We start from the raw sequence: 14,301 nt of genomic DNA on the forward strand, positions 1-14,301 counted from the left end.
AATTACCTCAAAATGGATTAAAATCGGACTTGAATGTAAGACCTGACAGGCAGGGATACTTACACTATGCTAACGAGGATGGCGCCTTGAATATAAGACCTGAAATATAAAACTCCTAGAAGAAAATACAGGTGGTAAGCTTCTCATATATTGGATATTATCATGAACATTTAGCCTTTTTTTCCTTCAAAGACACTCCAAAACCCACATATACAATTCACTCCTGTTTTCTTTATTATATCGGTGTGAAAATAGTAAGTCTTGCTACTCATCAAGTTGTACCTATTAGAAGCAATCTTGAATTCGGCATGGCTTTTTAAACTTCTTTATTTCAAATACACATGAACGGTGTGGCACAGAGAAATAGTGATGAAAGGCACAGTCAACAGGACCAGTTATTAGATTTTCAATGATAGCAGCAATTTGAAAATCTTCCTTTAATTCAACAGGTACCCTAAAATATTACTACAGATAGTGTCCATTCAACTAATGAAGACATTGTTAAGGAAAATATGTACATTTAAGAAGGAATAAAAACCTAGTACAACCTGGAAAAGTAATTCCTCAGGCAGCTTCTCCAAGGGGTGCTTTCCAGAAACATCCCCAAATGTGAAGACCTTTCTAAAGGAAAGTGTTGTCCGAAAAGAAAAAAACAAAAAAAACCCACTTTTTTTCATTTCATAAATGAAACATAATTGTAAAATTATGTTTTACAATAGCTGATATCCAGATCTTTTCTTGGGAAACATTACTGTCTTCACAGTATCATATCTGTTGGCAGTGCATATTATAGTGCTGTCCATATCAGCCATCTTTAAGGCTCAGAGACTATGTCTTCAAAGGTATTTTTCACCCAATTTCAGCAAACTGAGCATTTAAAGTAAATGATGGAATGCTAATTAAAGTGCCAAACCTTTGATTCCAAGCAATTTGCTGAATACTAGTATCATGAGACAATGAGGAACAAATGATAAGCTAGCTTTCCTGATGTCCAAGAATATTAAAATACAAACAACAAAACAATTCTATTTTTAAACAATTTTAGCACCACTATTCTTTACATTTTTAGTTCAGTGTTAACAACAGTGGGAATGATCCCTTGCAGAAAGTGCTTTCCATTCAACACTCAGCTGACTTTCTTGAGCAATGTCTTCTAAATTTTCAACTCAGAACACTCTGAAGTGCCAGCTCTTCCTTCTTTGTTCCATTGAAAATGATCTAGTTAGTGCCCAAACTGGTGAAGTGTATGTTTCAGGTAAGAAGAGTTTATATGCGGATACTGACATGGTTATGTATAACAGAATCCTTATTAAAAAATACTATGGTAGTAGCCTTTTCAGCATGTATGTTCATCTGCATTAAAGAAATAAAGAGCATACTACTTATGGCATATATGTGTTAAGATTAGTAATTTAAAATTTTACAACTATCTAGTAAGTTAACCTAAATTTCACACACTATAAATACCGCTAAATAGCTTGGGAAATTTCCTATAAGAGATTGGACATTTAGTCCTCCTAGAACACTCAGATATGACTGGCTCAAATTTCTGACATATAACAGACTTAACCTCTCATTTTCCATCTATTTCAAGGCAATGGCAATACTGTAAACATAAGCACAAAATTACTAGGCAAACTAAGATTCATTAGCAATTAATGGCGTGGGAGCAGGTATTTTGGAAAATATTTGCAAAGTACAGAAATTTTATTGGTACATATAAATTTGATCTGTGCTTAACACAAAAAAGTTTGGATTTTAAAAAAAAGGTAAATCCATGCAGAGTAGATTACGAGAGCCTACACAATGACAGAAGTTTTTTTCTCTAAATTTAGTAATATATTTAAAATGCCACTCTCCACCATTCTTAAATACCAACAAGTTGGGAGCAGGCTACATCAGCAAAATAACCTGAATAGAAAAAGAGACTCCTTATACACTGTATCCTACTCCTATAATCACGTTCTAGCAATTCCTTTATGAAATACTATAAAAATGCTGCAAGTTTCTGCCAGCAAACGTCCAACAAATACTATTTACGACTTCTGGCAGAGAAATCCCAGATGAGGCCCAGGTACATGATTTGGCAACATAAGACTTTATTCATGCATTTACCAGGAAATATCCAACATACTAAAGGGAATTAAGGATGAAGCCTTTTCCTATTTTATTATTGTACTCATTTTCTAGTGCTGTATAACAAATCATCATGAATTTACAGCTCTGTAGGCCAGAACTCCAGGCAGTCTTCACTGAGTTCTGTGCTTCAGATCTCACAAGGCAGGGACCAAGGTGTTGGAGGGACAGGCCCCCCTGCTGGAGGAGAATCCATCTGCAGGCTTATTCAGGTTGTTGGCTGAATTCAGTTCCCGTGACAGCAGGACTGCAGCTTCCATTCCCTTCCATTCCCCAGCTGAGGCTTCTCTTAGTTCCTTAAGGCCATCTGCATTTCTTCTCATGTGGCCATCTCCATCTTACACCAGCAATGCTGCCTTGAGTCCTTCTGCTTTGAATTTCAAACTTCTGTTACCAGTCTGAGAAAACTCTGCTTTTTAAGGGCTCACATGATTAGAATAGCTGCCCCCAGACAATCTCCTCTGGCTGTGTAACAATAGAATTAATGGATTGTAATCACATATTCCACCCATATTCAACGGGCTAAGATATTACACAAGGTTACTGGGGGGCGGGGGGGTTGTCATTCTTAGATTTCCGGCTTTTACAAATACACACTGCTATTAATTAGAGCACTCTCTCCAAACATGCTGTTTCCATATAACCAAACTTAGAAGACAGAAGTGTTATGGGACTTCCCCCCTCCCCATTATGACAGGTTTAAAACAAGCTTCAGAACATGCTGAAGTTTTCTGAAATAATGTGACTAAATTATTTAGTGGTATAGGCACTGACTTGAAAAGTTATCTTTGTTCAAAGACATCTCCAATGGTTGAGTTAATATACACGGCTCTTTAAAGCCTCTATGCTAGGCAGTCCGTTTGTATTTACTTTTTCCAGAGCTTTTCACACACACTATCTCAAACTGTTACTCTTTTTTGACTACACGAATGGTACGGTGCATGCTATAGAGAATGCATGAGACTTGTAATGAAGAACTTAGGAATCTTGGCTCTTAAACTCCTAGAAATAGATCCTCACCCTTCTCTTCTCACCCAAAACACTCATCATCATTTGCATTATGATATAGTCTGCATTTCTGTCTTTAATACCTCTTTATTAGAAGTCACTATTCTTGTTTCTAAAATATTCACATTAGCAATCTTGACAGTGTCCAACAGAACTCTCTGCAATGATGGAAATCCAATCCAGTGGCCACTAGTCACGTGGCTACTGAGCACTTGAACTGTAGCTAGTATGACAGAGAAGCTGAAGGTATCATTACTGTAAATTTAAATAGCCACTATGTGTCTAGTGGCTATTATATAGGAGAATACAATCCTAGTATCTGAATAGTTGATACACAATGCATAGCAAATGCCCAAGCCACGCCATAAGAACGTGTGATTCATCCCACCATTTGACACTTTCCCACTCCCCATTTTGGTACAAGTGGTTTAGTGGCCTCTCAAAATGTCATGTGTTAACTTTCAATTCTGGGTATTCGCCACCTCTAATCTCCTGTCCTAATACTTCACTCCTTAACAGAGCTCTAATGGCGATGGCTATAATTACTTTGCTTAAGGAAAGCACGGCTGCTTCTACCAGTCTAGTGGGAACAGGAGGAAAGAGCAGCTAGCTAACGATGAGACCATGTGAACACCTGGTGCAGCCTGAGTTACTGGCTTGCCCTCAGGAGGTGAAGTTTGGTCAGATTACAGGTGCACACATGTACATGCACATTCACAGATCCATAAATCAAAAACTGGATAGATGAGCATGTGTAAACTATGGGGCAAGGGCAGTAGGTAAAAGGGGTTAAGAAGAAGAATGGAATGTGGGGTTGGAGTGTGTGAGTTGGTCCCCTCATCCAAACAATGCCTGGACATCTGCCATGTGCAGGTGCCAGCACTGTGTGGCACTGCTAATATATGAAGTCACAGGAGGAGGGCACAAGAGTGTCTTGACATTTCAAGGTGGGCAAAATTTGGGTGAAAGCCTTCTCGGGATCAGGATGGACAGCTGAGCTGGGAGGAGAGACTAAGAATGAAAAGAGGAAAAAGCTGGCTAGATAACAACTCGGTCTGAAGATGGAGAAGTCCTAGTAAATGGTAAGAAGCTACAATCTAGGCCCTGCCGAGACTTTCAGAGCGTGGCCTTTCTTCCTGCGATCCAAGTTGGCTACTTAGGACCAGGGAAACAAGGGAACTTCTAAACCCACTCCAGCTTTTTACCTCCTGGTACTTAGTTGTTTTAACAATAATTTAGCATGTTTATAATGAATTTTATTCTTTTCAAATGAAATTTTCCCACAGGTACTGGGCCAAGGACATTTGAGAATAAAGGACAAAATGAAAAGTAAATTTCACTTGATCTTAGCCAAAAGGCCGAGAAGCATGAAAAGTAAATTTCAAAACCCCAGTAAAAACTTTTAACTGAACTTGGACATTAAAGTCATTATTGGCAACATGTAACTTTTTAATTATGAAAAGTAGTTAAAAATTATCTTAATGTGGAGCAATGGAAATAACTGTACTTTGTCAGTGTTCCCCAACCGTTTTCACTTCCTAACATGGCACAAAAAACGAGGCTGTCTGGAAGCTATTTGTTCAGGAAACTACGTAACTGGGTGACATTCTTCCGGCTAAAGGCATGGAACCTCCAAACACCTGAGGTCTCAGCACAGCAAAGCAGGCTAGCTGGGAACTATGTTGATAATTCATGTATTTTTTTAAGTGAAATACTTCATAAAGATCACTGATTGCTAAGGTTGTTTATGATAGTAATATTTGGGATTGCATGTTTAAGAATAGTAAACTCTTTGGACACAGTCATAATGCTAGTAAGCTGCTTATAGTTCATAATGCAATAGAATAAATCATTTTGGAATAAACATACAACTGCTACAATTATTTTCACCAAAAAACCAGTGTTATAATTTTTCTTTAAAATTAAGCCCATTACAATTAAACCAATACACTAGCATTACCTCTAAAAGTTTGTCTGAACTCATTAGAATAGATACAAAAGTATCAACGAGAAAAGAGAGAATGCATCTAACTCATGGATTAAAGACAGAGATTTAAAATCAAAGAAGAGTTTGTCATTTTACATATCAGAGGAAAAGCATTAAGTCTATGATCATTTGTGTTGAATGCATCACCCCTGCAAGTTAAAATTTATTAGACCAATTTTTTTTTGTGGCTATACACCATACACAGTATAGTAAAATAACCCTCAAGAAGGACATTGGTCTTTAAAATCTTGGCTTTACGGAATGACAAATGCCTTTGAAAATATTTTGTTGAGAATCACTGTGAGTATAAAAGTACTTCAGTTAGGAAATCAACCTAGAATCATTCTTAAATGGCAGTGCATTTGAAAAATGGCATTAATTTGTAATGCTTGCATTTACAACGAAAATTATAGAAAGAACTTAAAAAAGCAAGGAACTGGTTTTCGAAAAAAGTATCAATTCAAAAATTTACTGCACAAAAATATGTACTTCTTAAGTTTTTCTAATAAATTAACTCCATAGCATTTTCTGTATATTTATATATTTATATATTTATATATATAATCCCTGATAATCTATAAAAGAGGGTCTATAATAGTAAAATAAATGAACTTCAAAAGTACCCCCTTCATAAAATGTATTTAACATTATTTGTTCTCAAATTTAAGGAATGTAACAATATGTACAACTCTTATGTATTAGTATAATACCAAAATAGTACAAGTCATATTAACAGGCTATCATAGCTGTAAAATGTTTGAGTCAAGTTAAAATTGGAGGACAGCTTAGGTTCGAACAAATACAATTATCCATGGGAGATTCACTTTCCGAGTGGAAATGACAATCATCTTATCTACAGTAGATTTCACAAGAGGTAGTGTTCAAGTTTAAAAAAAAAAAAAAAAGGTACATGCTTAATGAACTTTAACAGCTTCACAGGAAAAAAATGTATTGGTTTCTTAGGAGATGATCAGTTGGTGACTTTTTTAATATGAATCTGAAATACAAGAGTGAAAAGTACAATAAAGCTATCAACTCTGAATTTCAAAATACCTTAAACAAGAAATCAAAATGTTTAATATATAGTATCTGTTTCATTGATTTAGTATACTGTCTTACCTCATTGAGAATGGCCCAAACAGCAGAATTCTGAATAACTGAAAGTCGAAAAGCTGAAATGGGGTTTAGACTGGGATCCACCATTCCTTCTGCAACACCATTCTCAAATTTTCCTTCAAAATAAAAATCAACACTTGCTGGGTACACTAAAACAACTGCACATAAAATATCACTGAAAGCTGGGAAGGAAAATATCAAAACACTTCTAGTGGATGTCTTTAGACAGGGCATGGATGAATTTTTTTTCTTCTAGTTTTCTTCAGCTTTTCAAATTTTCATGTAGTAAATGCTTAAACATTAGAAGCAACCTACTTCACTAGGCAGAGCTATACTTTTTCTTACAGTAAATTTCAAAAAACAAAATTATAGTTGTTCCTGGATCAATAATGTTTTAGCAGACAGGTTTTCAGCAAAATGTGACTTAGCCAAACCTTACCAAAATATCACTCTCCACCATCACTAAGTCTAACCTCTTTGAAATTTGTTATTATTGAATTTAACCCTCAAGGTTTTAATCCAACATACATTCAGTGGCTGGCCTTCAGCTCAATCAAGGTATATATTCATTCTAGGGTCACACCTAGAAAGAATTAAGTGACACCCCCTCTAGACAGTTCCAACATAAAACTTCATTATAAATACAACTAAAAAAATTCTCCTATAAGAATCTAACCAAGAACTTCTATTAAAAGTAACATGTTCTGTGCCTAATTTTTCTTTTTTTCTAACAAAAGTTTTGAGAAGCAATGATGATAAGGCACATGAGAGTGAATCAAATTCACAGCTGACACTTCTGGTTCAATAAAGTAATTATACATGACAGATTCAATTGTCTTTAAAGTACCTACTGATGAATAATAAACCATAGGCTTTAAACATCTTACATTTTCACAAGCTTTGTAAATTTATCCAACTAAGCCTTCTCCAGATATTTTTACCATCATCTGCTGTGACACTTCTTAGCAGCTTCCACTTCAGGCTGTACTGAATTTATGTTTTCTCGACTGTATTTGACTATATTCATGCCTACACTTGTTCCACATAGACTATTCAGAGGCCAATTCTTCAGTCACTTCAAACTTGGCATTGACTCCAAATAACAACTGGGAAGTATCTGTCAATTCATCAAGAGTCAAGGAAAAGTACTCAAAATAACTTGTATTGTTTTTCATTACTGATATTGTTTCCAATGGCCTCACTCTTCAAACAACTGTTACTGTAGAAAGCCAATAGTTTCATTGAGTTTATTTTCTTCGCACACATATCGTTCATTGCTACAACTAAACATGATCAATTAACTCACCATTGGTAAATGGTTTAACCTGGTTGCCTAACACATGAGTCACCCGGAAGCTCACTTTAGGTGTAGCCTCATTTGAATTTTTATTTTTGTACAAAGATTTTGCTGTGATGAGACACTACATTTTCTAATGTTTCTGGTCATTTCTATCCTGTGAGTTGGGAATGCCATTCTGGGTGCACAGTATGGAATTGTATCTTTAGCTATTGTGTCATTGCATACAATCACTCTAATGACCTGATACTGCATCTTATAAAATAATCCACATCCCACTGTGTTAAAAAGCACAGAATTCAAAGTCCACTTCTCTTGTTCTGACATGAAAAAGCACTGGTACTTTTTTAAAAAATATCACAATATGATGGTATGTGTGACATTGCAAACAGGGTCACATTATATGTGCTTCACTGTGACTTACAAAGTCTCATTGCTGGAAGCAATGAGAACACCCCCTCTATCTCTGCTACTCATCCCTGCTGGGGTAGCAGTAAAGCACACAGACAATACATAAACAAATGAGCACGGCTGTATTCCAACAGAATTTTATTTATGGAGACTGAAATTTGAGTTTTATATAATTTTCGCGTTTATTATTTAAAATGACTCTACTTTCCAACCATTTAAAAATGAAAAAAAAAAAAATCTTTTAAAGGTTGTCAGCTCAGGGACTGTAGAAGAGGCAGTGGCCAGTTAGGGCCCAAAGGCTAGCTTGTGACCATCGTGCTAACAATGATGCAGTCTCTTCTAAAGTCTTACAGGCCGATAGCAAGGTAAGATACATTCAAATGGAAGACTTTACCAGAAAAGGTTTGCTTTCATTTGTATGTAAAATGTCAAACTTACAAACTTCTTATTTCTGTACTCAAATTACTATAGACTTAATTCATTAAAGTGTCTCCATACATAGGGTGGAGTATGTGCGACACAAAAGTAGTACTGAATATTGAGTTAGGGGACTCAGGGCTGAAAAGCACTGTGAAGCTTGAAACAGTTGAACAAATGAGGTATCTGATACTGTCACCTGATAGGCTCATGTCATTGGAAAAATAATTACCAAATTATATAACTGGCCTCATTAAAATACTTTCATCTAGCAATTTTATCCAGTAAATATACTCTTACATGTGCAAAAGAAATACATATACCCTGCAGCAAAAAATGCAAACAACCTGCCCAACACTACAAACCTGGCTAAATTATGATAGGCTAGTAGAAGAGAATATAACAGTCAAATAAAAGAATGAAGGAGAAAAAGAATGAAGTTAAGCTGACGGTAATGCAGCTGAAGTCTTGCTTCCAAATCTAAGTACATACTGTTGATAAGCTCGCATTCATGTGCATAAATATTCAACTCAGCATTGTTATATAATCGCAAAAAGATGGAAACAAATTTATGACTAAACAGAAATACATTCATCCATGAAATGGACACAGCAGTGAGAATGAGCCATAAGGATACACTTGCACATGGGTGAATCTCACACATGGTGACAGAAAAAACAAAGTGTAACCATAGAATCCTACTATGTCACATTTAAAAAACAAACAAAATAACACTGTGTATTGTTCAGGATATACTGCACACATATAATAAAAGCCCCATGTGAAAATGGTAACCACAAAATTCAGCACCCTTGGTGGAAGGGGGAACGACAATATTAGGGAAAAACAACTAACCTGGCAAATCCTCAGCTATCTAGATAGGCATGCGTTTTTGTGCATTGGAAATATATATTTTTTAATGCTCATCTTTGCACATGTACATTTGCATTTTGTTCAGTGAAACAAGAACAAGGCTGTAAAGTATGTTACTTATGTTTGTCTTGAAGAATATACTCTCATTTTTGTGTCTGAGCATTTCTGGAGGGACACACTGTAGGACTTGCCTGAGGAGCGCTGGGAAGGAGGGGATGTGGGCAGCAGACTTATGTTCACCCCTTTAAATCTGCATTTGGTGCCTCATGCATGCATTATATTTCCAAACAAATTTAACTTTTGTCCGTAACCCAATGGCTAGTAGGTGGGTGTTAAAAGAGAAGAAAGAAGGGAATAATGAAGAGAAAGTGTCTAAACACTGAAATTCCCAAATCCTGGCACTGAGAGGTCATGCCCTCTGTGGACCTCCTGCCGCCACACTCTCACTGGTGGCCCATTCCTTCCTTCTTCCACTCCCAGTCTTTCACTGTAGAAGACTCTTTTGCCTTCTCCTAACTGTACCATACAGTAAATCAGTAAGGCAGTACCCCCTGATCCATGGTTTTGCTTTCCATAGTTTGTTACCCATGTTCAACAGCTGTCCAAAAATACTAAGGTACAATAGGATACTGAGAGAATCACACCCACAAAACTTTCATTATAGTATATTGTTATAACGGTTCTATTTTGCTGGTCATTATTATTAATCTCTTCTGTGTCTTAATTTATAAATCATGCCTTATCATAGGTGGGCATGTAGAGGAAGAGACAGTAGAGAGATTGATACTATCTGTATTTTCAGGCATCCGTGGGAATCTTAAACATATTTTCCAGAGGAGGGAGGACGACTGCATCTCTTTCACAAGACTGCCCTCAGCTATCCCACCACACCTGTCTAAACTACCCCAGCTTCAACCGCTGATTACTAGCCGATTGTCTATTGTTTTTAACACCTTCAGACTTAAGCTGCTGTACAGTCTGAGCCAATTCAGTCCAGATCCTTTGCAGGGCCAGTCTTTTGACTAGTTCCCACCAGAGGAGGCTCTCATTAGCTCCCTCTCTCCCTGGTTCTCTGTGTCAAACTTCTGGATGGGCTAAAGTTTAGCTTGTACATTGCTACCAGTCTCCTCTTAATTGATCTCTACCAAAAATCTCCACTGTTTTTCCACAATGCCCTTAGGCCTAAAATTTTCCAAGCTCTTTTTCAAATAAGTCATTCCCTTTAGGGAGAGCAACAGAGTTGTGTGCGCTAAGGTCTGCCTCTCCCCTGGAGAAAGTCTCTGCACTACATTCAGGCACAGCCATCCACTTCTGGAGTGAACACCCTGGTTCATGAGCAGAACACTAGGTTTTCAAGCAGCCCTTCGTTTTCTTGGCTTGCACCTCCCAGTGTGCAGACACAGGTGTGCTGGGGGCCACAAAGGCTGAGTACACAGGCTCACCTGCAGTGCCTGCGACAGAGCTCCTGCCCTGGGACAGAGGTCAGGATGAAGGGGGGCAGCTCTGGAACACAGCTGATGACCTGCCTTTCTAGGAAGATACCCAATGTGCCCCAGATGGGAGTTAGCGAGAGTCTAGTGTCCTTGGTCCTAGGTCCCACGACAGCAGGGCTTCTGTCTCACTGAACTTGGGCAACGTGGAGCATGTCAAGGCTTACAGGCCAGATTCTTAATGCTCCTACTGAAATTTCGTAGATTTTCATGAGTAAATGTTTCTCCATTTGTTGTATATTTTTAAATAATTTTCACCAGTTATGGTTGTCTTGCCAGGAAGAAGATCGCAAAGTCCCTCACACACCTGTTCCCTAAGGCAGGGTCAGGAGAAGGCGACATTTTTTATGTTAAAAAAAAAAAAAATTAGTTGCTCTTTGTTTCTGATGCTTTTGATACACAAGGTTTTAGGTTTGATGAGCCATAAGTTATCTTCTAGTTCCAAAGACCTATGAATTTATGTGTTAGTCATTATCCTCAAATTTCTGCACAGATATTTAACATAGAGTCTCAATTTCCTAAGCAATTTTCATGATCTAGAACACATTCTCAGAAATTAAATAGTCAACAATATGGGTTATAAATGCCAGAATACTCAGCTAATTTTACGTATATTTCTATAGGTGAGATAAGATACAACCCAAATATGGAAGTAATTAAACTCATCTACCAAAATTACACTGAAATTAGTCAGGGTTATGGTACAAGCATTGCGGCAACAACCGAATGTCACTCATCCAATGTAAAACTGCTCTGGAGAGTTATAAGAATGTATCTATACACTATACTTGCAATATTAATTTACCGATATTCTCTCTAGTTTACCACTAAGAAAAGCATTAATTTGTTTTAAGTAAAAGAAAATACATAACCATGTACTGATTCAGAAACAGAGGCAGAGGACCACAGCACTGAGAGGGTGACTATATAAATAGATGGCGTATTTTATGCTAATGCTCAGGTCCTGTCGGGTGAGTGTTTGGGCTATCTCCCAAGGTTAGGTGACTAGATGAAGAGTGAAAGCAAAAATGTGATGACCATTAAGGAAATGTCCGTATTACAGATGCTCGGAGGTGGCTATGTGGCCTCCAGGTAGCCATGTGCGGCACTTCAAAGTAGATCTAAAGGCCAGGAGGGCGGGGAGGGCTAGCAGCATAGATTCTGGTACATGGTTGCTAAGCCAATGAGAGTAGCTAAGGTTACCGAGGATAAGGCTGCAGATCCAGCTGAGGACAGATTATCCACACTGAGTATCAACAATGAAATAACTGGCAGAAGGAGAAAGAAGAACCAGTAAATGAACCCTTTATCTGAAATCTTATTTTGGTCAAACTAACATAAGTACTAAAACACAAGAACCAAAGACTTGGAGTATGGTGCTAACTGTAATCCTTAAAATGTTTAACATCTGCAAAGAATTTAAAATTACTCAGGAGTAAAGTCAAGGAGAGTAAAGGATATTTTACTAGTTTAAAGTAGGTATTACCTATTCTGAAATAACCATCTTCTAATCGTTTGTCTTTGGTCTCTTTGCTTATCTCCAAACCGTCATGCTAAAATAGAACAAAAAAATTAATTTTACAAATAATTACTTTTAAGAACAAAGTTAAGTTAGTCAAAATACCTTAATAAAAATAAAAGTGACATTTGTGGCACAGCTATGTCATCTCAGTCTTGAACCTTAAAAGGCACATCAATACAAAAGTATTTTTTTTTTGTAACCATCATCTGAGTCTAACATATTGGTGGTGAGATTTTAATTGTTTTAAATTTAAGTCAGTTAAACAGAACACTATTTTTCATTAAACATATTCACAATTAAACAACCGTGTGTGCTACCTTCTGGAATTCTAAGCATTCTTTTTTTAAAAAAAGATTTGTTTATTTATACAAGCACTGGGTACAGTCAGAAGTGCGGGAGGGTGAGAGAATTCACCAGAGCCAGAGCAGGGAGCAGAACAGGCAGAAGGACCGAGGCACCCTGCTGAGGGGAGGAGCAGGTGCAACAGGAGAGGTCTGTTGCGCCATGTGGGACCCTCGCCTGCAGCTGGGGATTGAACCAGTGCTGCTGCCCAGCGCTCAACCACTGCACCACCAGGGGAGGCCCCGAAGCATTCTTTAGAGACCAATAAATTAATTCTGTATATTCATCAATAGGCATTAAAACTACATGGCATTTTGAGACTCAAAAAACAAACAGCAGGTAAACCCTGAAGTAGAAAAAAGATTTTCTTTTCTAGTGCAAATTTCCAAGTTATTTCCCAGTAGGAAACAACATAAAGGCTTTTTCTATGAATAAGGCAAACAGGACAACACAGTAGGTGTTCCATATTTTTTAAAAAATTAGTATTACTTACCACTGAGTTTCTGCAATCATGGACTCTTCTTTTGCCTCATTAATAAGAATAGCCTCAGACCAAGTCTACTGGTATTAGTTTTAAGAAAGAGTAAGGAAAAATTTTAGTCATACCTTAAAAGGCAAAACTTCCACAGTTGTGTTCAGCAGAATATCTCCTGGATGTTCTTGGTTGCCACTGTGGAATAAATAACTGAAAATACAAACATAAAAATAAGGGATCAGACTAGACTTTACAAAAGATTTAAGATGACAGCATTGACTCAGAGAAAGCTTTCCAAGCCACACTGACTGTGGAGCCAAGGAAACCGGGTCTGGGGTAAGGGCATGTCACTCAGCAGGGACTTACAGGTCCAGGCGTGACTCCTGGGTGATAGGCTGTTCCTTCGGTCAGGAAGGGGCTTGCTTGTTCCTTAATAATGTACTTAATGGATTTATTTTTAATGATGACAGTTTCACATTACTTTAAATGCAATATTTACCTTAGTTTAAATATAAAACATCTGAAGAGTAATCAAAATTGTAGTGATTTCATCATATCAGAGAAAATTTTCATCAGGCCAGGTACTGGTCATGGCTAGTTCAAAGGCTAGTTTTATCCAATACAAATAATTTTAGACATTAGCAGACTGAAAGTTAGGCAATTCTAAATGTCTGAATAATTCCATTTGTCAATATTCTATTAACAAACATTTGAATAATGACAGATTACAAGACATACTGTGGCAAGTATAAAATACTCTGGGTGTGAGTATAATGCTCTCACTGTTTGATACTGTGTGGGAGAGGGTGGAAATTAGATAGGGCATACAAAGTACACTTCAGTTTTAATTCTAGAACTTAATAGTTTATGATTAGGAGTTAAAAAGACCTGGATCTAAATCCTGGGTCTGTCATTTTCTAGAATCTCCCCCTTTAGCATGAAACATTAGCTTTCTGAGCCTGAGCTTCCTTTGTACACTGGAGACATTCCCATCTATCTAATAGGACTGTACCAAGAAGCTTGTGAAAACTGACAAAAAGCACAATGCATGTTAAAAATACCCACTAAGCAATAGTTACAGCAATGTTATAAAATAGTTCAAATATGGTATTTGTGGGCAGAAATCATCTTTGATAAGTATTTGATTTTCAAATGCATAGGCTAGGGAGCCCTACTAAGAAGCTCCTCCTTAGCTATACCAACAATTCCAGCATTTTCAGAGTTATT

The 14,301-nt window shown here is 37.2% G+C and overlaps 1 protein-coding gene across 4 annotated transcripts in view; it reads right to left on the reverse strand.

Moving 5' to 3' along the window:
• Positions 1-193: 193 nt before the first annotated feature.
• The window catches only part of MGAT4A (alpha-1,3-mannosyl-glycoprotein 4-beta-N-acetylglucosaminyltransferase A), a 74,346-nt gene continuing 60,238 nt past the window's right edge, over positions 194-14,301 (reverse strand). For 2 of the 4 annotated variants that reach the window (XM_037527915.2, XM_037527916.2), the window contains 4 exons: positions 13,206-13,284; positions 12,222-12,288; positions 6,251-6,363; positions 194-2,601 (listed from right to left, as the gene is read on the reverse strand). In XM_037527915.2, coding sequence (XP_037383812.1) covers positions 2,569-2,601; positions 6,251-6,363; positions 12,222-12,288; positions 13,206-13,284 — 292 coding nt within the window. In that variant the 3' untranslated portion in view covers positions 194-2,568. Of the gene's footprint in view, positions 6,129-6,250; positions 6,364-7,188; positions 7,361-12,196; positions 12,289-13,205; positions 13,285-14,301 lie in introns of those variants that run through there. The other 2 variants (XM_037527917.2, XR_008554413.1) reach the window with 2 other exon arrangements.

This window comes from Talpa occidentalis, unplaced genomic scaffold, assembly GCF_014898055.3.
Source record: "Talpa occidentalis isolate TD23 unplaced genomic scaffold, MPIMG_talOcc4v2.1 talOcc4.5, whole genome shotgun sequence".
NCBI lineage: Eukaryota > Metazoa > Chordata > Mammalia > Eulipotyphla > Talpidae > Talpa > Talpa occidentalis.